This window comes from Oncorhynchus mykiss, chromosome 28, assembly GCF_013265735.2.
Source record: "Oncorhynchus mykiss isolate Arlee chromosome 28, USDA_OmykA_1.1, whole genome shotgun sequence".
Taxonomy (NCBI): Eukaryota; Metazoa; Chordata; class Actinopteri; order Salmoniformes; family Salmonidae; genus Oncorhynchus; species Oncorhynchus mykiss.
Genome location: NC_048592.1, coordinates 35507252 through 35527282, shown reverse-complemented (window position 1 = coordinate 35527282; position 20031 = coordinate 35507252). Strand labels below are relative to the sequence as shown.

Genomic DNA, 20031 nt, shown 5'->3' with positions numbered 1-20031 from the left:
AACAGACTGATGTTACCCTAGTGTTGTTGCCTAATCAGTCAGTAAAACGGACTGATGTTACCCTAGTGTTGTTCCCTTATCATGTGGGCAGAGTGGATGACTATTGCTCTGAATGCAGTTGTTGTTAGGGACATTTGCTTTATTCCCAGAAACATCAAGGCCGTGCCAACTAAGAGACGGGAAATGTAACTCAATCGAAAGTACTGCCACATTGCAAGGGTTGGAACCAAAATTATTTTCCAATCGTTTCGTTCTGAACAGAACCATTGTTTGTTTTGTTCCAGCCCACTATTCCCGACCAGCAAAATAAAGTCCTGAACCGGTTTGAACCCCCCAAAAAAGTTACAGTTCATATCGTTCCTTTCTGTTGCTTTTTAAACCTCTAAAATCAAATACATATTTTGGAAACATTTAGATTAAAATTAAATTACTTCACCAATAGATAGAGCAGATTGCTATGGAGCGCGCAAGCTATGTACATGCATTAGACAGACAAGTGTAGTGTAAGGTGTGGAGTAGGACTAACATTTTGCGGGTAAGGAGAGCGCTGGGCATGAAGCGCTAGGCATCTTGTTGCTATGACGTGCAATATCTGAATTAGGCCCACAGTACTATACCTACGGAGGAGTGGCTTCTATGGAGGAACTTTGAATGTCTTTGAACTTCAGAGAGTTGGTTTAACTATTGTTGTATCAGAGCTACCTATCGTTGGACCAGAGCTAGCCCCTGATCATGACTCTCAGTTCCATTACATTACATAGCCCATCTGTAAATAGCCCATCCAACTACCTCATCCCCATATTGTTTTATTTACTTTTCTTTCTCACACCTCTATTTCCAGTATTTCTACTTGCACATCATCATCTGCTCATCCATCACTCCAGTGTTAATTTGCTAAATTGTAATTACTTCTCTAATATGTCCTATTTATTGCCTTACCTCCTCACGCCATTTGCTCCCACTGTATATAGACTTTTTCTATTGTGTTATTGACTGTACGTTTGTTTATTCCATGTGTAACTCTATGTTGTTGTTTGTGTCACACTGCTTTGCCAGGTCACATTTGTAAATGAGAACCTGTTCTCAGCTAGCCTACCTAGTTAAATAAAGGTGAAATATATATAGATTTTTTTAAATTACACATAGTGCCGCTTTGAGTTTTCAAGAGCTAGACCAGAGCTAGCTAACAAGCTGGCTATCTAATGAGCTGGCTAGCTAACGAGCTGGCTAGCTAATGAGCGGGTTATCTAACGAGCTAGCTAGCTAACAAGGTGGCTATCTAATGAGCTGGCAAGCTAACAAGCTGGCTAGCTAACAAACTTGTGTGTGCAGAGAGGCACCAGAATTAAAATAAAAACACATACCTTTTTTGTAGTTAATAAATCCAATGTGAAACGTGATAACTATAGTCTCCTTAACTAGCATTGATAAAGTGAATCCATTGTCCTGTAGTAAAAAATGTTTCTCTCTCCCTAATTTCTCAATCACGTATTTAACTTCATTAACTACAGTAGTCTACACTTGCTTCAGGAAGGGGGGGGGGGGGGGGGGAGTAGCCTACACACACACTGGTAATGGCAGGCAGACACTGGAATTCGTTTCTGAGTGACACTGAGGGATTTGTTTAGAGGCTTTGTTATGTTTATTTTTTTTTTTTTGTGGAACTGAAGAAAAAAAAATCCCAGAACATAAAAGATCGTCATTAACTGATTCCCATGCTTTTAAAGTAATGCTTCCTGGAAACAGTGTAGATCACTATCATTCTCAGTTATGGTTCTGTTCCATGAAAAATGTGGTTATTCTCTGGTTTTTGGTTCTTTTCCCTGAACCGGTTCCAACCCTTGTATTGTGTGTGTTATTTTTTAGTTATTATGCTCTTTGGACCAGTGAGTCAAATAAAGGGGTTTTGAACAGTGGTCAGGGCAAGGAAGTGAACTGTCATACAGACAGTTGCTTCAGTATAGCTAAACTCCTGGAGTTGCCTCGAGGGGAGAACCCATTGTTGCATACCTATCAAAGAGGTGATTAATAAAATATCCACAAACACACAAATAATTAATCAGTACGAATTCTGATATACTATATCCCCCCCACACTGTTTTGTTATCAAATGTAATCCACCCGCGGACAAATAAAGCAGTGTATTTTTGTTGAGTTATTCTGTAAGGAGGTTTTATGTTTGAGTAATACGAGGAATAAATACACAGTGAATAATGAATAACAATGAGTAAAAATAACATGGCTATTGTAAATACAGGTAATAACATGGCTACTGTAAACACAGGTAATAACATGGCTACTGTAAACACAGGTAATAACATGGCTACTGTAAATACAGGTAATAACATGGCTACTGTAAATACAGGTAATAACATGGCTACTGTAAATATAGGGAGGTCCAGGTAATAACATGTCTACTGTAAATACAGGTAATAACATGGCTACTGTAAATACAGGGAGGTCCAGGTATTAACATGGCTATTGTAAACACAGGGAGCACCAGGTAATAATATGTCTACTGTAAATACAGGTAATAACATGGCTACTGTAAATACAGGGAGCACCAGGTAATAATATGTCTACTGTAAACACAGGGAGCACCAGGTAATAACATGTCTACTGTAAACACAGGGAGCACCAGGTAATAACATGTCTACTGTAAATACAGGTAATTACATGGCTACTGTAAATACAGGGAGGTCCAGTTAATAACATGGCTACTGTTAATACAGGGAGCAACAGGTAATAAATAACATGGCTACTGTAAACACAGGGAGTACCAGGTAATAACATGGCTACTGTTAATACAGGGAGAAACAGGTAATACCATGGCTACTGTAAATACAGGGAGCAACAGGTAATACCATGGCTACTGTAAATACAGGGAGCACCAGGTAATAACATGGCTACTGTAAATACAGGGAGCACCAGGTAATAACATGGCTACTGTAAATACAGGGAGCACCAGGTAATAACATGGCTACTGTAAATACAGGGAGCACCAGGTAATACCATGGCTACTGTAAATACAGGGAGCACCAGGTAATAACATGGCTACTGTAAATACAGGGAGCACCAGGTAATAGCATGGCTACTGTAAATACAGGGAGTACCAGGTAATAACATGGCTACTGTATACACAGGGAGCACCAGTACCTAGTCGATGTGCCGGGGTATGCGGTAATTGAGGTAGTTATGTACATACAGCTCCATTAACCTTCTCCTATGAGTCCAGCGTTGTGTGTATCAAGTGCAACTTTTACTCAACAGTAAAACCCTGGTGTTCACAGTTGAAAGCCCTCTATGTCTTAAATGTAAGTTTATTGCTCACAAGCTCGCTATTAATGATATAATGCTACGTAATGACAGTATGAATGCTCCAATGTCTCATTGTGCCTCTTTCAAATCATACATCCCACCAATGACTGACCTTAAAGGATGTTTTGAGCCCGCTCATCGGAGACCGGAATGTCCTGTATGTCATTTTCAGTCTTCAATTCCTCCCAGCCCGTAACAATGGAAACTGTGAGTTGAGGCGAGTTGAAGACTAAAAATGCTGTACAGATACAAGTAGCGGTATGTGTTTGTCGCACTGAAGACCGTCGAAGACAACAGTATGGCACTGTGTATATGGTGAGTACAATTAGCTTCTTCTCTCCCTCTTAGTACAGTGAAGGTGGCCATGGATGTTGCAGATGGGGGATTGTTAAAATGGCTACAAAAACGAGCCTACAGATGCAGGGTCTTCATTTGATCACCCTTTTTTTTGCAGGAAATGTCCTGCACAGCAGATAATGCAAACTTGTAGTGTATTTGAGGTTTAAAAAGGCTTCTAAAGTTTGTCATTTCCACTTTAAAAAATGTCAGACATCAATTGTCCTGACTAAACGTTTATCAAACCCCAACCAAAATGTCCATTAATTATAATCCAAACAATAATTCACATTTCCTGTTGCTTATGAGGTAAGGAAACAAATATCCAAATGATGTTGCTGAACTATAGCATTTTGTTTAGAGTTGCTACCTTTAAAGGTGCTGCCAAAGGAAAGGTGCTGCCAAACAAAGTGAAAAAAGTCTGCGGTTAAAAGAATGAAGCGCTTGAAGCGTTTTAAAGGTTATACATCTGACATTTCTACTGGCAAATCAGACATGTAACATTTCCACCTCAATCACATATCGGAGGTAATGACGGAGAAAAACTGTTGTCCAGCTGTGTACATCTCCCCGCTTTCATGATCAGTTCCTGACAGCGAGGTCATTCACATTACAACTGTTGAGGGGTTTAGGACACATTTCAGCTGAAGGCATTTCTAGTTGTACAACTGACTAGGTACACCCACCCCTTTACCATTCCCTTTCTTCCTCAAGTCCTTTCAACAGTTGGCTCACAACAGTTTTTGTGAAGAGAATTGTCTATATACACTGGCTATACCAAACATTAGGAACACCGTTTTTGCCTTAAAGAAAAGCCTCAATTTGTCTGGGCATGGACTCTACAAATCCTTCTTTAACCCGTCTCCTCCCCTTCATCTACACGGATTTATGTCGATTCAACAAGTGACATCAATGAGGGATGAAAGCTTTCACCTGGTTTCACTTGGTCAGTCTATGTCACGGAAAGAGCAGTTGTTCTTAATGTTTTGTATACTCTGTGTATTTCCTTTAAAATTAATGTGCAACGCTGTCATCAAGGCAATGTGTGACTATTTTGAAGAATATCAAATATAAATATATATTTTGATTTGTTTAACACTTATTTTGGTTACTACATGAGTGATTTATTTCATAGTTTTGTTTTCAATATTTTTCTACGATGTAGAAAATAGTAAAAATAAAGAATGAGTAGGTGTGGCCAAACTTTTGACTGGTACTGTATATGTACCCATTGATGTAACTTATAAATGCCTCCATGAGCTTAGTTCAATTGTCGTATGCCATCAAAACACAAAATATAAGCTGTTTTACTCCAATGTTTGTAAACAATGTAAGTATAAAGAAACGCTGTATAGCCTCAAAACATTAGAAATATGACTTTGACATCCTGGATGGTCAGTCATTTTGGGGCAGCAGGTAGCCTAGTGGTTAGAGCGTTGGGCCTGTAACTGAACGGTTGCTGGATTGAATCCCTGAGCTGACAAGGTACATTTCTTTCGTTCTGCCCCTGAACAAGGCAGTTAACCCACTGTTCCACAGTAGTCCGTCATTGTAAAATAAGTATTTGTTCTTAACTGACTTGCGCGGTTAAATAAAATAAGTGGGAGTACTCTTTGTTATTGTTTCAATTACTGATTGCCGCTTTAAAAGTAGTTTTGAATTGAGCCGACATCTGCAGCGTTTACCTTCAATTTACCTTGAATCTCCTTTGTCAACTAGAAGGTTCGGATGGACTCCCGGCCTTATATAAACTGCTGTGTTTGCAGAGCCAGCCTTGGAGCTAACCAACTCCCCCACCCCTCTTCGTGACATACCCCTCAGGTGTTTTTCAACCAGTGCCAATGAAACATTTAGATCTAGTTTCAGTGCACTGAACCAGACCAGAACAGTCAAAGTTCATTACAAACTTTCCCACAACTTCTCTCATTCCACCTACATATCACAGTTCTTTCCATCCTGGTCTTAGACCCACTATTTGATGTTTCCCCCTATATCACCCATACAGTATTATGGCCTTTTGCTGTCTCATGTTCTGCTTTCCACCTCTCACTCATCTATCCTATCCTCTCCCCAGTAGGGTTTGTGTTTTGACAGCTGACAAAAACCAGGGGATGCTCAACAACAAGATCATAGAGGTTCTATCCACCTCATGCCAGTCTCTAGCCTCTCCAATATGACATCATGAGATGGGGATTGTCTACTTTTGCCAACGTACTGTGGATCTTTGTTACTGTATCTTGGTTATGTCTGGATTATCTTTTCTCTGTGTGTGTGTGTGTGTGTGTGTGTGTGTGTGTGTGTGTGTGTGTGTGTGTGTGTGCGGGGGGAGGGGTGTGTGTGTCTCTGTTTTTGTGATTTCCGTCTGAAGAGGCAACAGTGCCGTAGGGCTCTCTACTTTTTGACTTCTCTTGAGGAAATGTAGTAGACTATAAGTATACATGAAATATGCTGAGTATACTAAGTACACTACGTTTTCTCAAGGGAGGTGACGTCAGTGCCCTTAAGATGGCGGTACAGGACGGGAGGGTTGTGAAAGTTCAGCCTGGGCCATAGGATTTTTCTACTAAGGTCTCTGTCTCCATCTGAATGTGTGCATGCCTGGAATAAAAACAAACCAATGGCCTAATTGTTATGCTTTTAAAACGGGATCTGGAGTTTTTTAATAATTCAATCTGTCTGCTTTCCATAAATTAAATATCTGAGCTGTGAGTTTTTGACTTTGGAGTGAAACGTGAGATAGATCATCTGTAGTTTCCTGATCACTGTGGGTTTTAAATATAGGTGGCGTGTTCATGCAGAATCCAATCTATTTCTGTTGATAGGCAGAAGCATATGCAGAAAAGTACCTTACACCTACGGTAAAATATGGTGGTGGATCTTTGATGTTATGGGGCTTCCACTGGTCCTGGGGCCCTTATTAAGGTCAACAGCATCATGAACTTTACCCAGTACCAGAACATTTTTGCCAAAAACTTGGTTGTCTCTGTCAGGAAGCTGAAACTTGGCCGGAGGTGGATATTCCAGCAAGAAAATAACCCCAAGCACACATTCAAATCCACAAAGAAATGGTTAATTGACTACAAAATAAACATTTTGCAATGGCCATCTCAGTCTCCGGACTTGAACCCTATTGAAAACCTGTGGTTTGAATTAAAGAGGGCAGTTCATAAGCACAGACGAAGGATATCAATGATCTGGAAAGATTCTGTATGGATGAACGGTCTAAAATCCCTCCCAACATGTTTTCCAATGTCATAAAACATTTTAGAATAAGGCTCAGTGTTGTTACCCTCGCAAGGGCCTCCCTAGTTCAGTATTTGTATTATTCGTATTATTTAATGTATACAATATTTTTTGCTAATCTTTATCAAGGGTGCCAATAATTATAGACCTGACTCCATCTAGTCCATTATTGTAATCATTGCTCATCTCTCTGGGACGGGACTATGATGTAGTGGTTAGGGTACGGTTGAGAAAATAAGTCTCTGTTGTCCTCTTTACCTCTACAGGCTTTTTCCATTTAAGGTTACCAGTACCTCACATTAGCAAACACTTATCCAATTGAAAAAGCTGAAATTGTTCCATTCTTGATTGAGAATGTAATTAATTCAGCATTTAATTCCATTTGGGAAATGCACAAATAATTAGTGTCTCTCAGCTTTGTTCCACATGAAAAGGAAACGGAGGTCTCCAATCAGACGGCTCTGAATTGCTCGTAATTATCGACCATTGCACTTCTCAAGAGAAAGAGAGCGGGAGTCATGTGTCACGGAGCGAAATAATTTCCCTGGTGAGAAAGGCTCAACTTGTATGGACCCCTTGTTTGTCAGCAGGAAGTTGGAGAGTTTATGTGATTGTGCCTGCGGAGATGTGATTTTGGAGCTCAGTTGGTAGGGCATGGCGCTTGTAACCACAGGGTAGTGGGTTCGATTGCCGGGACCACCCATACGTAAAATGTATGCACGCATGACTGTATGCTAAATGGCATATATTAACCTCAAGCAGGTACACTTGTATCTCTAAGTAGTCTTCGTGGAGTTGGGGTAGGTAACAACTTGAAGTAGGTACATTAGTAAATGGTCCTTAAACCTTAACACTGCTGTTTGCAATGAATAAAGGCTAACGATAGTACATACATCATTTGTTTTCCCCATTTTAAGAAAGGCCATGACTAGATGTGTTTTCTAGCCTGACCATTCCTTAGTGGATCAATCTGATACACAGCCAACAGATTATCTACTGTCTCTGCATCCTTCTGTTTGTCCGTCTGCATGTTGGGTGTGTGTTTGAACGTGGGCGTGTGTGTGTGTGCACTGGCATGCCAGTTCCACAGGTGTTTCCGAGCGCTGCTGAGGTGCCAAGAGCCTCAACGGGGTTCCAGCCTCAGGAACTCCTCCAAGGCACCGCCCAAAGCCGCCCGAGGCAGTGCCCGCAAAACCAACCAACACAACTTAACTTTCATGGTTGCCTCCCTTGGGCAGCCCACCAGCGATGTCCCCCAGCTGGGGAATGCAACCCTGGACTCAGCCGCCCCTGCTTACTCTGACATGGTCAGGCCCACCATTGTGTCGCTAGTGGCCCACTACAACGGCGGCCTGGGGCCAACAGGGGTTACAACCCCTAGGAACCAATTACAGGGAGGGGAGGAGGATCCAGAGAAGTCGTCAAAGTGGATTTAGTGCTGTCAGTATGATGGACAGCAGGCTATAAAATCTGAATGCCTCCGGACTCTTTGGAAGTGGAGCCGCAGGAGCTGCTAGTGCATCTTTAGGAAGGACATCAATCTGTCTGGGTCTGCACAAGCTTATACATTCTGTCGCCGTTTACTAGCTCAAATACGCCTATGGACCGAGAGTGGGGAGAGAATGGTGCGAAGAACCCCAATTTATTTTGTGCAATTTCTAATGTTTTGTAAAATATATTAGTTCCATGCCATGTCGATGTGATTTCACCCTCTGTCAGTGTACCTTTATAGTGCAAAAAAAACAGAGAGAGATGAAGAGTGTATTTTTGTACTGAGCGGAGATTGGAGTCACAGATTGAGGGAACTCAAGTATTGTATTTCAAGTATTTTCAGGAGACACGTTTCAAAGGTGTGACGATGACAAAGCGCTCAGAAAAAAGAAAAAAAAATTGAACTGTTAATGAATTCTGAGCATTGATCTATTGTTGTATTCCATTTTCTATCAAATAGTTTAAATTGGTTTCATCACTCGACACTTAAAACGTATTCAACTGTAACTAGTCACACGTTACTTGTTGTATATCATTTATCATAAACATAGGTAGCATGTCCGGTATGTATATTTCTTAATTTTATGTAAATATGCAAACGTATCACCAGGTGATAAAATGTGGAGGCAGGAGGTCCAGGGTACACTTAGAAAAAAGGGTTCCTAAAAGGTTATTTGGTTGTCTTACACCAAACTTGGCATGATCATCAATTTCACAGTATTATTCCAACCTCATAGTGTGAAAATCACATTTTTTTTAAATTGCCCTGGGCCTTTAAACAACTTTACAGCATTATGATACAATAGTTTGTTTCTATTCATGTGAAATATGATTGCAGATTTTATGATTTAGGCCTACGATTAGCTAGGTGTCGAGACAGAATGTGTCTCACTGTAGACATGGTTAGATATCAACCCACTAAATTAGAATTGCTAACGTTAACATGGGCGTTACTCGCCACCCATCATCTTGATTGGTAATCAGCAATTACCCTTTTTATCACTACCACTACATCCCTGGTTACATTTTTTTGGGGCCAGTTTGTGTTACCCACATTTGGTCAAAACAAGAGACTTCCCGGTTAAGCCTATAATGACGTGAAATGATTGTAGTACACTTCTGTCGCATTGTAAAATGCTTCAAACACCACAGGCCTCATCTATATAAAAAAAATACTTTGAAGTTATCAATTAAAAGGTCTGACAGTAATTACCTGGAAATTATACAGTGATAATATATGAATTACTGCTAGCTACTTGCACTGCTAGCTAGTTTGTTTACTTTGACTAATTGGTCTAATTTGAATATCAGTTAAGTACTTTGGGACATCAAACTATGAAAATAATCACGTTTACATCATACCCAATTGGGTCTGAAGAATGTCAAAGTGCGCGGCTTGTTATGACATGACGGTGCAAAGAGGAAGTAGAGTCGTGGTTCAGAGCATGTGATCATATGAGTTTTACTATTACTGGCCTTGAGCCTTACATCATTTACTGTAGATGTTGGACCCCAACTTTTGAGGTTATACCCAGTGCTTCTGGTGGAAATTAAAATTTGGATTAGCGCAGCAGTAAGGAAGCCCACAATGGCCCACTTCATGTATAGTGAGTGCAGTATGAACAAAGCACACTTTCTGAATTATTTTCATTTTAACTGGAGCACATTGTTGTTCAAATCTGAAATATGTATATTTTTTAAATGTAACCTTTATTTAACTAGACAAGTCAGTTAACTTATTATACAATGAGCTGACAGGAGTCCCACATTTGCATATTGTTTGAAATGTGTTTGTTTGCTTAAAATCAGAGAAGTTGATGTTACACAATTTAAAAAAAACATTAACAATAGAATGGTTATGAAGGAGTTATTAAATGCTTGAATTGACCACGATGAATATGTGTAACCATTTGTAGTGGAATGTTATCTCACTGGGGGGAGAAAAATGCATTCAACACTGTACATAGATGTGTCCTTAACCAACTGACCACAGAGACAGTTGACTATGGACTGTATCACTGACTGTATGTTTGTTTTAGAAATATATAAATAAATGGACAGACCAGTTACAGTGCTTAAATAATGTTACAACAAAGTGAGAAGAATTTCATACTGTTTTGACGGTTGCGGTTTAATAAAGTTTTTTTTATTTTTTAAACAATGTCTTCTGTTGTTGATGTATTCTGTACAGAGCTGCTGTACACACTGGGCCCAATGAAAGTACAAACAAGTATCTGATAACTGTAAAATAAAGTGCTATAGAGGTGTTACACAATATGCAGACCAATGATAATAAGGTAGCATTAGCTGAGCTGGAACGACACATAGGGCAGAAGCCTATCTCTGTAGTGTGAGGTATCTTGATGAAAAGTACACCCCCCTGGACAGATCTAGTCTATCACAAGGCCTTACATCCCCCAATCTATCTCCTTAGTGCCAAGTAGAGAGGCATCAGGTCCTTTAGAGTCTTCGGTATGACTTGACCAAGGATTAAACCCCCAACCTTCCAATCTCAGGGCTCTAACCACAAGGTCGATGAGTAGTGTCAACTTTTAAATTACACTGTTATGGTAGTAATAGTAATTCAGACACCTTTTTTCACTTATCCTCCCTTCCACGTATGACTACCTGATCAAGAAGGCCATTTGAATAGCTTTAGGTAAGGGCTAGGTTACAGGTAATGAACAGTCTGGCTCTACGTGTTTGCTGACCTTAGATCCACTTAACAGCCCGGCTCTACGTAGTTTCTGACCTTGGACCCACTTAACAGGCAGCTCAAGAGTTAACACACCCAGTAAAGAAAATACATACATGCCCACTGAATACACCCGGGCACAAATGCACAGATATAAAATCTTAGAGAATAGGGAATGCATAGATTGCATATGCCACCTGCAGCGTATTACATCCCACTCAGAGGGACAACAGTAGTAACTAACTACGAAGAACAATATACTAATGTCACACAACTCCCTTTGGGCACGCACACAATCTCGCCAGTCCAGAGATTTACACCTTCCTGATATTGAGTTGCACCCCCTTTTAGTCCTCAGAACAGTCTCAATTCGTCAGGGCATGAACGCCACAAGGTGTCGAAAGTGTTCCACAGGGATGCTGGTCCATGTTGACTCCTATGCTTCCCACAGTTGTGTCAAGTTGGCTGGATGTCCTTTGGGTGGTGGACTGTTCTTGATACACATGGGAAACTGTCGAGTGTGGAAAAAAACAGCAGCATTGCAGTTCATGACACATTCAAACCGGTGCGCCTGGCACCTACTACCATACTCTGTTCAAAGGCACTTCAATCTTTTGTCGTGCCCATTCACCCTCTGAATGGCACACATACACAATCCATGTCTCAATTGTCTCAAGGCTTAAAAATCCTTATTTAACCTGTCTCCTGCCCTTCACCTACACTGACTGAAGTGGATTTAACAAGTGACATCAATAAGGGATCAACGCTTTCACCTGGATTCACCTGGTATTTCTATATCATGGAAAGAGCAGGTGTCCTTAATATTTTGTACACTTAATGTAAATGAGTTTCGTTGTTGATGGGCAGAGATCGAGATGTTGCTCTCTGCAACTGCTTGCGGGAGACATCAACACCTCACAAACATGAGCTGTGGAGTCAAGAGTAAGGGCAGATGTCCGACCCCCTAGTAACCCTAGCAACCTATCAGGGCACAGGTCACGCAGGTTAGAGAGAGTTTGAGAGGCAGGTTTATGGTTCCCCCTAAACTCTCAGGTTCCGGTTGTGGGTGATGGGGAGTGGATCGAAAGCTCAGGGTTGTGAGGTGCTGATAACAGTTGCCAGTAGGGAATCCGTAACAGACAATATAATGTACCCTATACTGTATATGGCTTTCAAAGCTTAAACTACGAGCTTAAACCACGAGCTTAAACCACGAGCTTAAACCACGAGCTTAAACCACAAGCTTAAACCACGAGCTTAAACCACAAGTTTAAACCACGAGCTTAAACCCTGAGCTTAAACCACGAGCTTAAACCACGAGCTTAAACCACATGCTTAAACCACGAGCTTAAACCACGAGTTTAAACCACGAGCTTAAACCACAAGCTTAAACCATGAGCTTAAACCACATGCTTAAACATGAGTTTAAACCATGAGCTTAAACCACATGCTTAAACACGAGCTTAAACCACGAGCTTAAACCACATGCTTAAACCACGAGCTTAAACCACGAGCTTAAACCACATGCTTAAACACGAGTTTAAACCATGAGCTTAAACCACATGCTTAAACACGAGCTTAAACCATGAGCTTAAACCACAAGCTTAACCACAAGCTTAAACCACGAGCTTAACCACAAGTTTAAACCACAAGCTTAACCACGAGTTTAAACCACGAGCTTAAACCACATGTTTAAACCACAAGTTTAAACCACAAGCTTAACCACAAGCTTAAACCACAAGTTTAAACCACAAGCTTTTCTGGCAAACTGCCAAAATAAAGGAAACACCAACATAAAGTGTCTTAATAGGGCGTTTGGCCACCACGAGCCAGGACAGCTTCAATTCACCCTGGCATAGATTCTACAACTGTCTGGAACTCTATTGGAGGGATGCAACACCATTCTTGGTGTTTAGTTGATGGTTGATTGGTGTCGCTCCAGAATGTGTTCAATTGGGTTAATATATGATGACTGAGACGGCACGTGGTTTACATCGTTTTCATGCTCATCAAACCATTCATTGACCACTTATACCCTGTGGATGGGGCCATTGTCATCCTGGAAGAGATCACTCCCAACAGGATAGAAATGATTCTCCATAGGTTGAAGACAATCACTCAGAATGACTGTGTATTTATTGGTATGTTCGAGTTTTCTTTCGGCTTGCATTTCTATTTGTTTTTTTTCAGGGAATTTTTCTGTAATTTCTGTAATTCAGTTATCATCTGTAAAAGAGACTTTGGTCTCAGCCTGACTCCATGCAAAAAAATAAAAATAAAGGTAATTAGATAGAATGATAGAATCTAGCCCCCAGTAAATTTGATAGAATCTAGCTCCCAGTAGATCTGATAGAATTGAACCCCCAGTAGATCTAATATAATCTAGCCAGTAGATCTGATAGAATCTAGCCCCCAGTAGATCTGATAGAATCTAGCCCCCAGTAGATCTGATAGAATCTAGCCAGTAGATCTGATAGAATCTAGCCCCCAGTAGATCTGATAGAATCTAGCCCCCAGTAGATCTAATAGAATCTAGCCAGTAGATCTGATATAATCTAGCCAGTAGATCTAATAGAATCTAGCCCCCAGTAGATATGATAGAATCTAGCCCCCAGTAGATCTGATAGAATCTAGCCAGTAGATCTGATAGAATCTAGCTCCCAGTAGATCTGATAGAATCTAGCCAGTAGATCTGATAGAATCTAGCCCCCAGTAGATCTGATAGAATCTAGCCCCCAGTAGATCTAATAGAATCTAGCCAGTAGATCTGATAGAATCTAGCCCCCAGTAGATCTAATAGAATCTAGCCAGTAGATCTGATAGAATCTAGCCCCCAGTAGATCTGATAGAATCTAGCTCCCAGTAGATCTAATAGAATCTAGTAAGACTCCCTGATAAAATAAAGGTTAAATAAAAATGTATTAAAAAATGTCACATTAACAGAGGGAGGCAGAAGAGTATGCCAGCCAGACTCTTGAGAAGAGGGACTTATCCTCCTTGGGGCACTGTGGCCAGGGCCTCTCTAGATTCTACTCCTTGTAATATACCTTGGGGTTGATGGAATCAGGACCCAAACTGATGCTATCAGCCTGGAGTGAAGTAGACATTTGGAATTTGCGGTGTGGGGCTATAATTTGGACACTAGTGTTCAGAGAGACCTTAGTAGAGTAGAGATAAGAGCCACTTTAATAATCCACATGGCTGGCTCGCATTGTCTTAGGTCTTGTGATTTCCCTCAGAAGGCTGCAGGTACTTTCTTATTAACCTTGTGGACAGCCTGGTGTCCTCACATTCTGAATGAGCAAAGAAAATGATTCATTTAGTTGTTTTGATAAATACCTGCCCTGTAATGACACAGGTCCTGCGTCCTATCTTTACCTTCCCGCAGTTGTAGAACATCAAGGACTCCTCGATGTGATTAAAGAAGAGGTAAAACAAAAACAGCAGGAGGAAATGAAAAGCTGCTCTTGAACTTTGACGGAAAGTTGATTTCTTTTGAGTAACGAGGACTGTTTTCCACTTAGTTATTTCCCCCTCCCCCATGATTTACTCGCCTCCATTCCATCATGTTGCCGTTCATTTTTATTTCACAGTTCACACAAGCTGCCACTACAAATAATTAGCATTGTTTTAAATCAATAACTTTTAGATTACTCTAGTGTTAGTAAAAGTAATCCTTAACTGATTTTTTATAATTATTCATAATTGTTTTAGTGATTTCGTTTTTTTTCCATTTGTGGCAATTACAGTATCTGTCCAAAATGCATGTTCTTCTTATCCTTAACCACAGGTTAGACCACTGATAAATATTCTGTGAGATTTGAAATTGCATTTAAATCATAGCACATGTAAAAATCCTGTAAATGAATAGCGTCTGTGACACCTGAAGTGCTCCAAATCTGTCTTGAATTGACGCACCCCCAACAGGTGAAATGTATCTTCCGCTCATGCCAAATAATACTCACTGCCATGGCGATTGGCTGTGTGCCCAGCTATCAGTGGATGGCCAGCAGCAAAATGATGAACCACTGAGTAAATATACAGAGAGATGGGGCAGGAAGTTCAATAGCTAATTGATTCATTGTATGTATTATTACAAGAAGTTGCCTCGTTGGATTTTTTAAAAGACTATTATTTCATCTGACCGCTCAGGACGCTCAGGATGTGTTTGCAGCAGCAGCATGTCCCCCCTTAGATTACTCTTGAAATCAGTTCCAGAACACCTTATTTGTTGGCAATTCGAAGGAGTCCACTAACGTGGCAATCATTATTGCATTGCAGAAAGAACATGGGTAAGGGTTTGTCAAACGATCAAATTAACGTACTTGCTTACTTCACCTCTTATCGGTTCTGTAGTGATACAGAATACATGTGATGACATGATGGGTGCACAAATCAAATGTCACCTCTAAGGGGTAGTTTGAACACAAGCAAATAGCCATGGTTATTGGGATCATTGTTATGGCTATTTAATTAATAAGCTCATTGTTTGGGCATTGTAAAAATACAATTATGTATTATATCATGACACAAGGTGAGACCCAGATGCAGACACAGGAGGCAGATGGTTGGAGTCTTACAATGTTTATTAATCCAGTAGGGTAAGGCAAGAGAATGGTTGTGAACAGGCAAAAGGGTCAAAACCAGTTCAGAGTCCAAACGGTACCGAATGACAGGCAGAATCAAGGTCAGGACAGGCAGGATGATCAGGCAGGATGATAAGGCAGGTGGGGAAGTAGTCCAGAGTCAGGCAGGGGTCAAGACCGGGAAGACTATCAAAAAGAGAATAGCAAAAGGAGTACGGGAAAAACACGCTGGTTGACTTGACTAACATACAAGACGAACTGGCACAGAGAGACAGGAAACACAGGGGTAAATACACTGGCACAGAGAGACAGGAAACACAGGGGTAAATACACTGGCACAGAGAGACAGGAAACACAGGGATAAATACACTGGGGAAAATAAGCAACACCCGGAGGGGGTGGAGACAATCACAGGAACAGGTGAAACAGATCAGGGCGTGACATATTACAAGAAGTATATGTGATTATTTATTGACAAATAGAGTACAAAAAACTATTGTATTTGTGAAATTGTATTATGTTTATAATAAAGAGTGTGTAGTGAGCAGCAAGAAATGGATGATAAATGTCACAGCAAAATCGTCCGAAATGTTTCCAGGGCTGATTTCTGATTTCAATTCAAGCTTTAACACGTGATAGCCAACAACACCCGCCGACCTGTGTTTTTTTTGCCCGTGTCGGAGATGTAACTGCGTTAGAGCTGTCAAATTGGTGAGCGACTGCTCGTGTGGTCATTGCCACGAAGCCACACCCGTCCCACTCCCATTAGAAGTTCAGAATAAGAAAGTGAAGGCTATATAGACATAATGACAGCCAAATGGAAAATCATTCAACAAAATAATGAGTATTTCTATCAGCCTAATCGAGGTGTTGATAATCTCACATTCCAGTGTTCGAACTTGTTAACAAGGCTATATGGGATTCCTGCTAATGCGACTCCATGCAGCCAATGGCTATGTCCGCTTAGCAATGTCCTCTTAAGAGCGTTTGCTAAATGACCAAAATGTAAATGTACAATGCCGAGAGCCACTGGTGGATCTGACAGCTCTAACACAGTTCCGGCTCCAACAGTGCCAAATCAACCGCTATGTGAGTGTCGGCTAGTAGATCTGATAGAATTGAACCCTAGAGTAGATCTAATATAATCTAGCCCCCAGTAGATCTGATAGAATTGAACCCCCCAGTAGATCTAATAGAATCTAGCCCCCAGTAGATCTGATAGAATCTAGCCCCCAGTAGATCTGATAGAATCTAGCCCCCAGTAGATCTAATATAATCTAGCCCCCAGTAGATCTAATATAGTCTAGCCCCCAGTAGATCTAATATAATCTAGCCCCCAGTAGATCTAATAGAATCTAGCCCCCAATAGATCTGATAGAATCTAGCCCCCAGTAGATCTAATATAATCTAGCCCCCAGTAGATCTAATAGAATTGAACCCCCCAGTAGATCTAATAGAATCTAGCCCCCAGTAGATCTGATAGAATTGAACCCCCCAGTAGATCTAATAGAATCTAGCCCCCAGTGGATCTGATAGAATTGAACCCCCCAGTAGATCTAATAGAATCTAGCCCCCAGTAGATCTGATAGAATTGAACCCCCCAGTAGATCTAATAGAATCTAGCCCCCAATAGATCTGATAGAATCTAGCCCCCAGTAGATCTGATAGAACCTAGCCCCCAGTAGATCTAATATAGTCTAGCCCCCAGTAGATCTAATATAATCTAGCCCCCAGTAGATCTAATATAATCTAGCCCCCAGTAGATCTAATATAATCTAGCCCACAGTAGATCTAATATAATCTAGCCCCCAGTAGATCTGATATAATCTAGAACCCAGTAGATCTGATAAAATATAGCCCCCAGTAGATCTAATACAATCTAGACCCCAGTAGATCTGATAGAATCTAGACCCCAGTAGATCTGATAGAATCTAGCCCCCAGTAGGCTATACAGCCTTTTTGTTAAGCAACATTGCAGACTTGGGATCAGAACAAAAATGTATAAACAGCCCTGCTCTGCTAGAAAACCTTTCAAAACCCTGGAGCCAATTACCACTGGAGTCTGGAGCAGATGTAAGCTTCCTCTCCCCCTTTTCACGACTTCCTAAATTGGTACTGGTGATGAGGGCTCCCCACTGAGGATGATAATGAGAAAATTAAAAATAGATAAGCCTAGTTGCCCAATATCCTTGCTTTCAATCAATTCATTTTGGCTGGTTTTCATATATATCATTCTTCTTCATTTTTCAAATGCACTGGGAAATATCCTGTACAAACAGACAGACAAACTGTTTCTTCTAGTTTTGTATCAGTCCATGATTTTTTAAATATTTAATTTAATTTAATATTTAACTAGGCAAGTCAGTTAATTAAGAACAAATTCTCATTTACAATGACGGCCTAGTTGTTGTCGAGAGGGACTCAAACACTTGGGATTTTGTGTGACCCACTCATATAACTACTGCTGTTGTGTTGACAGCACTGCAGACGACAGCCATACCTCCAATTTTGTATAGGCAGTTGAATGTTTTCCCGCCTTTCTTTAACGTAGCGTTAGCTAGCTACCTCAGATTGCATGAAGAGCACCAGAGTTTAGCTGAGTTTAGGCTTTTGATGACGATAGGTGATAGATAATGGTAACATAGCCATCTAAACTAAACCTGACGACGTCACAATAATGACAAAAGGATGATTTACTTTAGAAATGCCATTCTAGTTCCAAGACACGTTCTGGCATCAGTCGGTTATCATAACAAGCATAACATTGGAGTGACAGGCTGTGAAATCCATGACTAGAAAGCTTTACAGGGTCAGGATTAGAATTCCAGGTGAATTAACTCTGAAGTGCTGATCTAGGATCAGTTTAGCCTTTTAGATCATAGTAAATATGATTATATGGACACGGGGAGACCTGAAACCTGACAAGTTCCTCAAAGATCTCGAAATAGTGGACACTAAAGAATGTGTTATCCATTAAGGAAAGTGTCATTCAATTCAACAACACAGATGAAGCGCCTTATGACTGACATGATCACGTAGCCTATTCCTACACGTTAACACTTCTACACACTGCGGGTCTGCCTTATCACCACAGAAGACAAAAGTCTGTGTCGCAAATGGCACTCTATTATCTTCTGCTCAAAAGTAGTGCATTATAAAGGACACGCACTAGGTCACGGTTGGAAGACTGAAGCCACGGTGACTCAAAAGCTCGTAAAATCATACAAGGCGGCCAGTCATTGTGACAGAGTGATTTATATTAAGGTCACACTTTGTCTCTGTAATGTTCCACAGTGCAGAGTGGGTTGATTATACAATTGAATTACATAATACAGTGGTTGATGGGAATTAGACGAATAATAGACAGAAAAGGGAGATGATTATGCACGGACATGTTATTTGCCCCATCTAATATGATGAGTCCCTCTCTCTAAACCAGGCCTGGGCAATTCCAGTCCTCGGATTGGTGTTACACTTTCCTCCCCGTCCCTAGCGAACACACCTGATTTAAACTAATTGCATTCTAAACTGAAGATCATGATTAGTTGATTATTGGAGTCAGGTGTGTTAACTGGGGCTGGGGCAAAAGTGTGACCACCAATCAGGCCCCCCGAGGAGTTTCCCAGGCCTGCATTAAACTCTAAATCTGAGGGAGGGACAAATTAAAACTGTACTTCTAAAGTGTTTGTCAGAGAAACATCTATATATATATATTGTTTTTTTTTTATTGTTGTAGCATGAGAGTTTTTTTCAGATAGCAATGAGCTTTTCAGTGGTATCACACTTTCAGGTAATGATTGATACAGAGGGAAGAGAGGGATTAAATAGCTATAGTTCTTTGGGTTGGAGTCTGTCTGGTGGTGAAATGAGCTGTGCGTCTCGGTCAAGAGAATGAGAGTAGGAGGACACTTGCACTAGAGGGTGGACATAGGTTAGAAAGGTGGGACATTACAGAAGATATTTGGCAACACTTGATGATAAGTTCAATAAAAAAGGTATATTTTGTATTATTTAAAACTATACATTTTATTAAAATTCCAATTTCCTTAGAGTGGCTGACCACCCTCTGTAGGTCCAGTTTGTTACTCATGTCACGCACCTTGGTTGAACTGAGAGCTAGCAAACATTGTTAGGTTTTGCCTGAAGAGGTCATGCTCCAAGCTTAATATGTCAATCTTTACTGTTGGATTTATTATGGATATTTGAAAATATTAAAAAGTTATTTTAGAATGAGTTTTACATGTATGTAAATTCCATGTACATTTGTCTTAGATGCATGTAAATGTTAGATGTGAGCATTTCTAAGGCTGCTGAATTTCAGAAAATTAGAGTGCTTGATTGGTTGTGAGATCAAGTTGTTTT

The 20031-nt window shown here is 40.6% G+C and overlaps 1 protein-coding gene across 1 annotated transcript in view; it reads left to right on the top strand.

The window, feature by feature from the left end:
* LOC110509088 (pinopsin-like) overlaps positions 1 to 10543 on the top strand; it is a 59242-nt gene extending 48699 nt beyond the window's left edge. The window contains exon 4 of the mRNA XM_021590047.2: positions 7980 to 10543. Coding sequence (XP_021445722.1) covers positions 7980 to 8333 — 354 coding nt within the window. The 3' untranslated portion in view covers positions 8334 to 10543. The remainder of the gene's footprint in view (positions 1 to 7979) is intronic.
* Positions 10544 to 20031: the final 9488 nt, after the last annotated feature.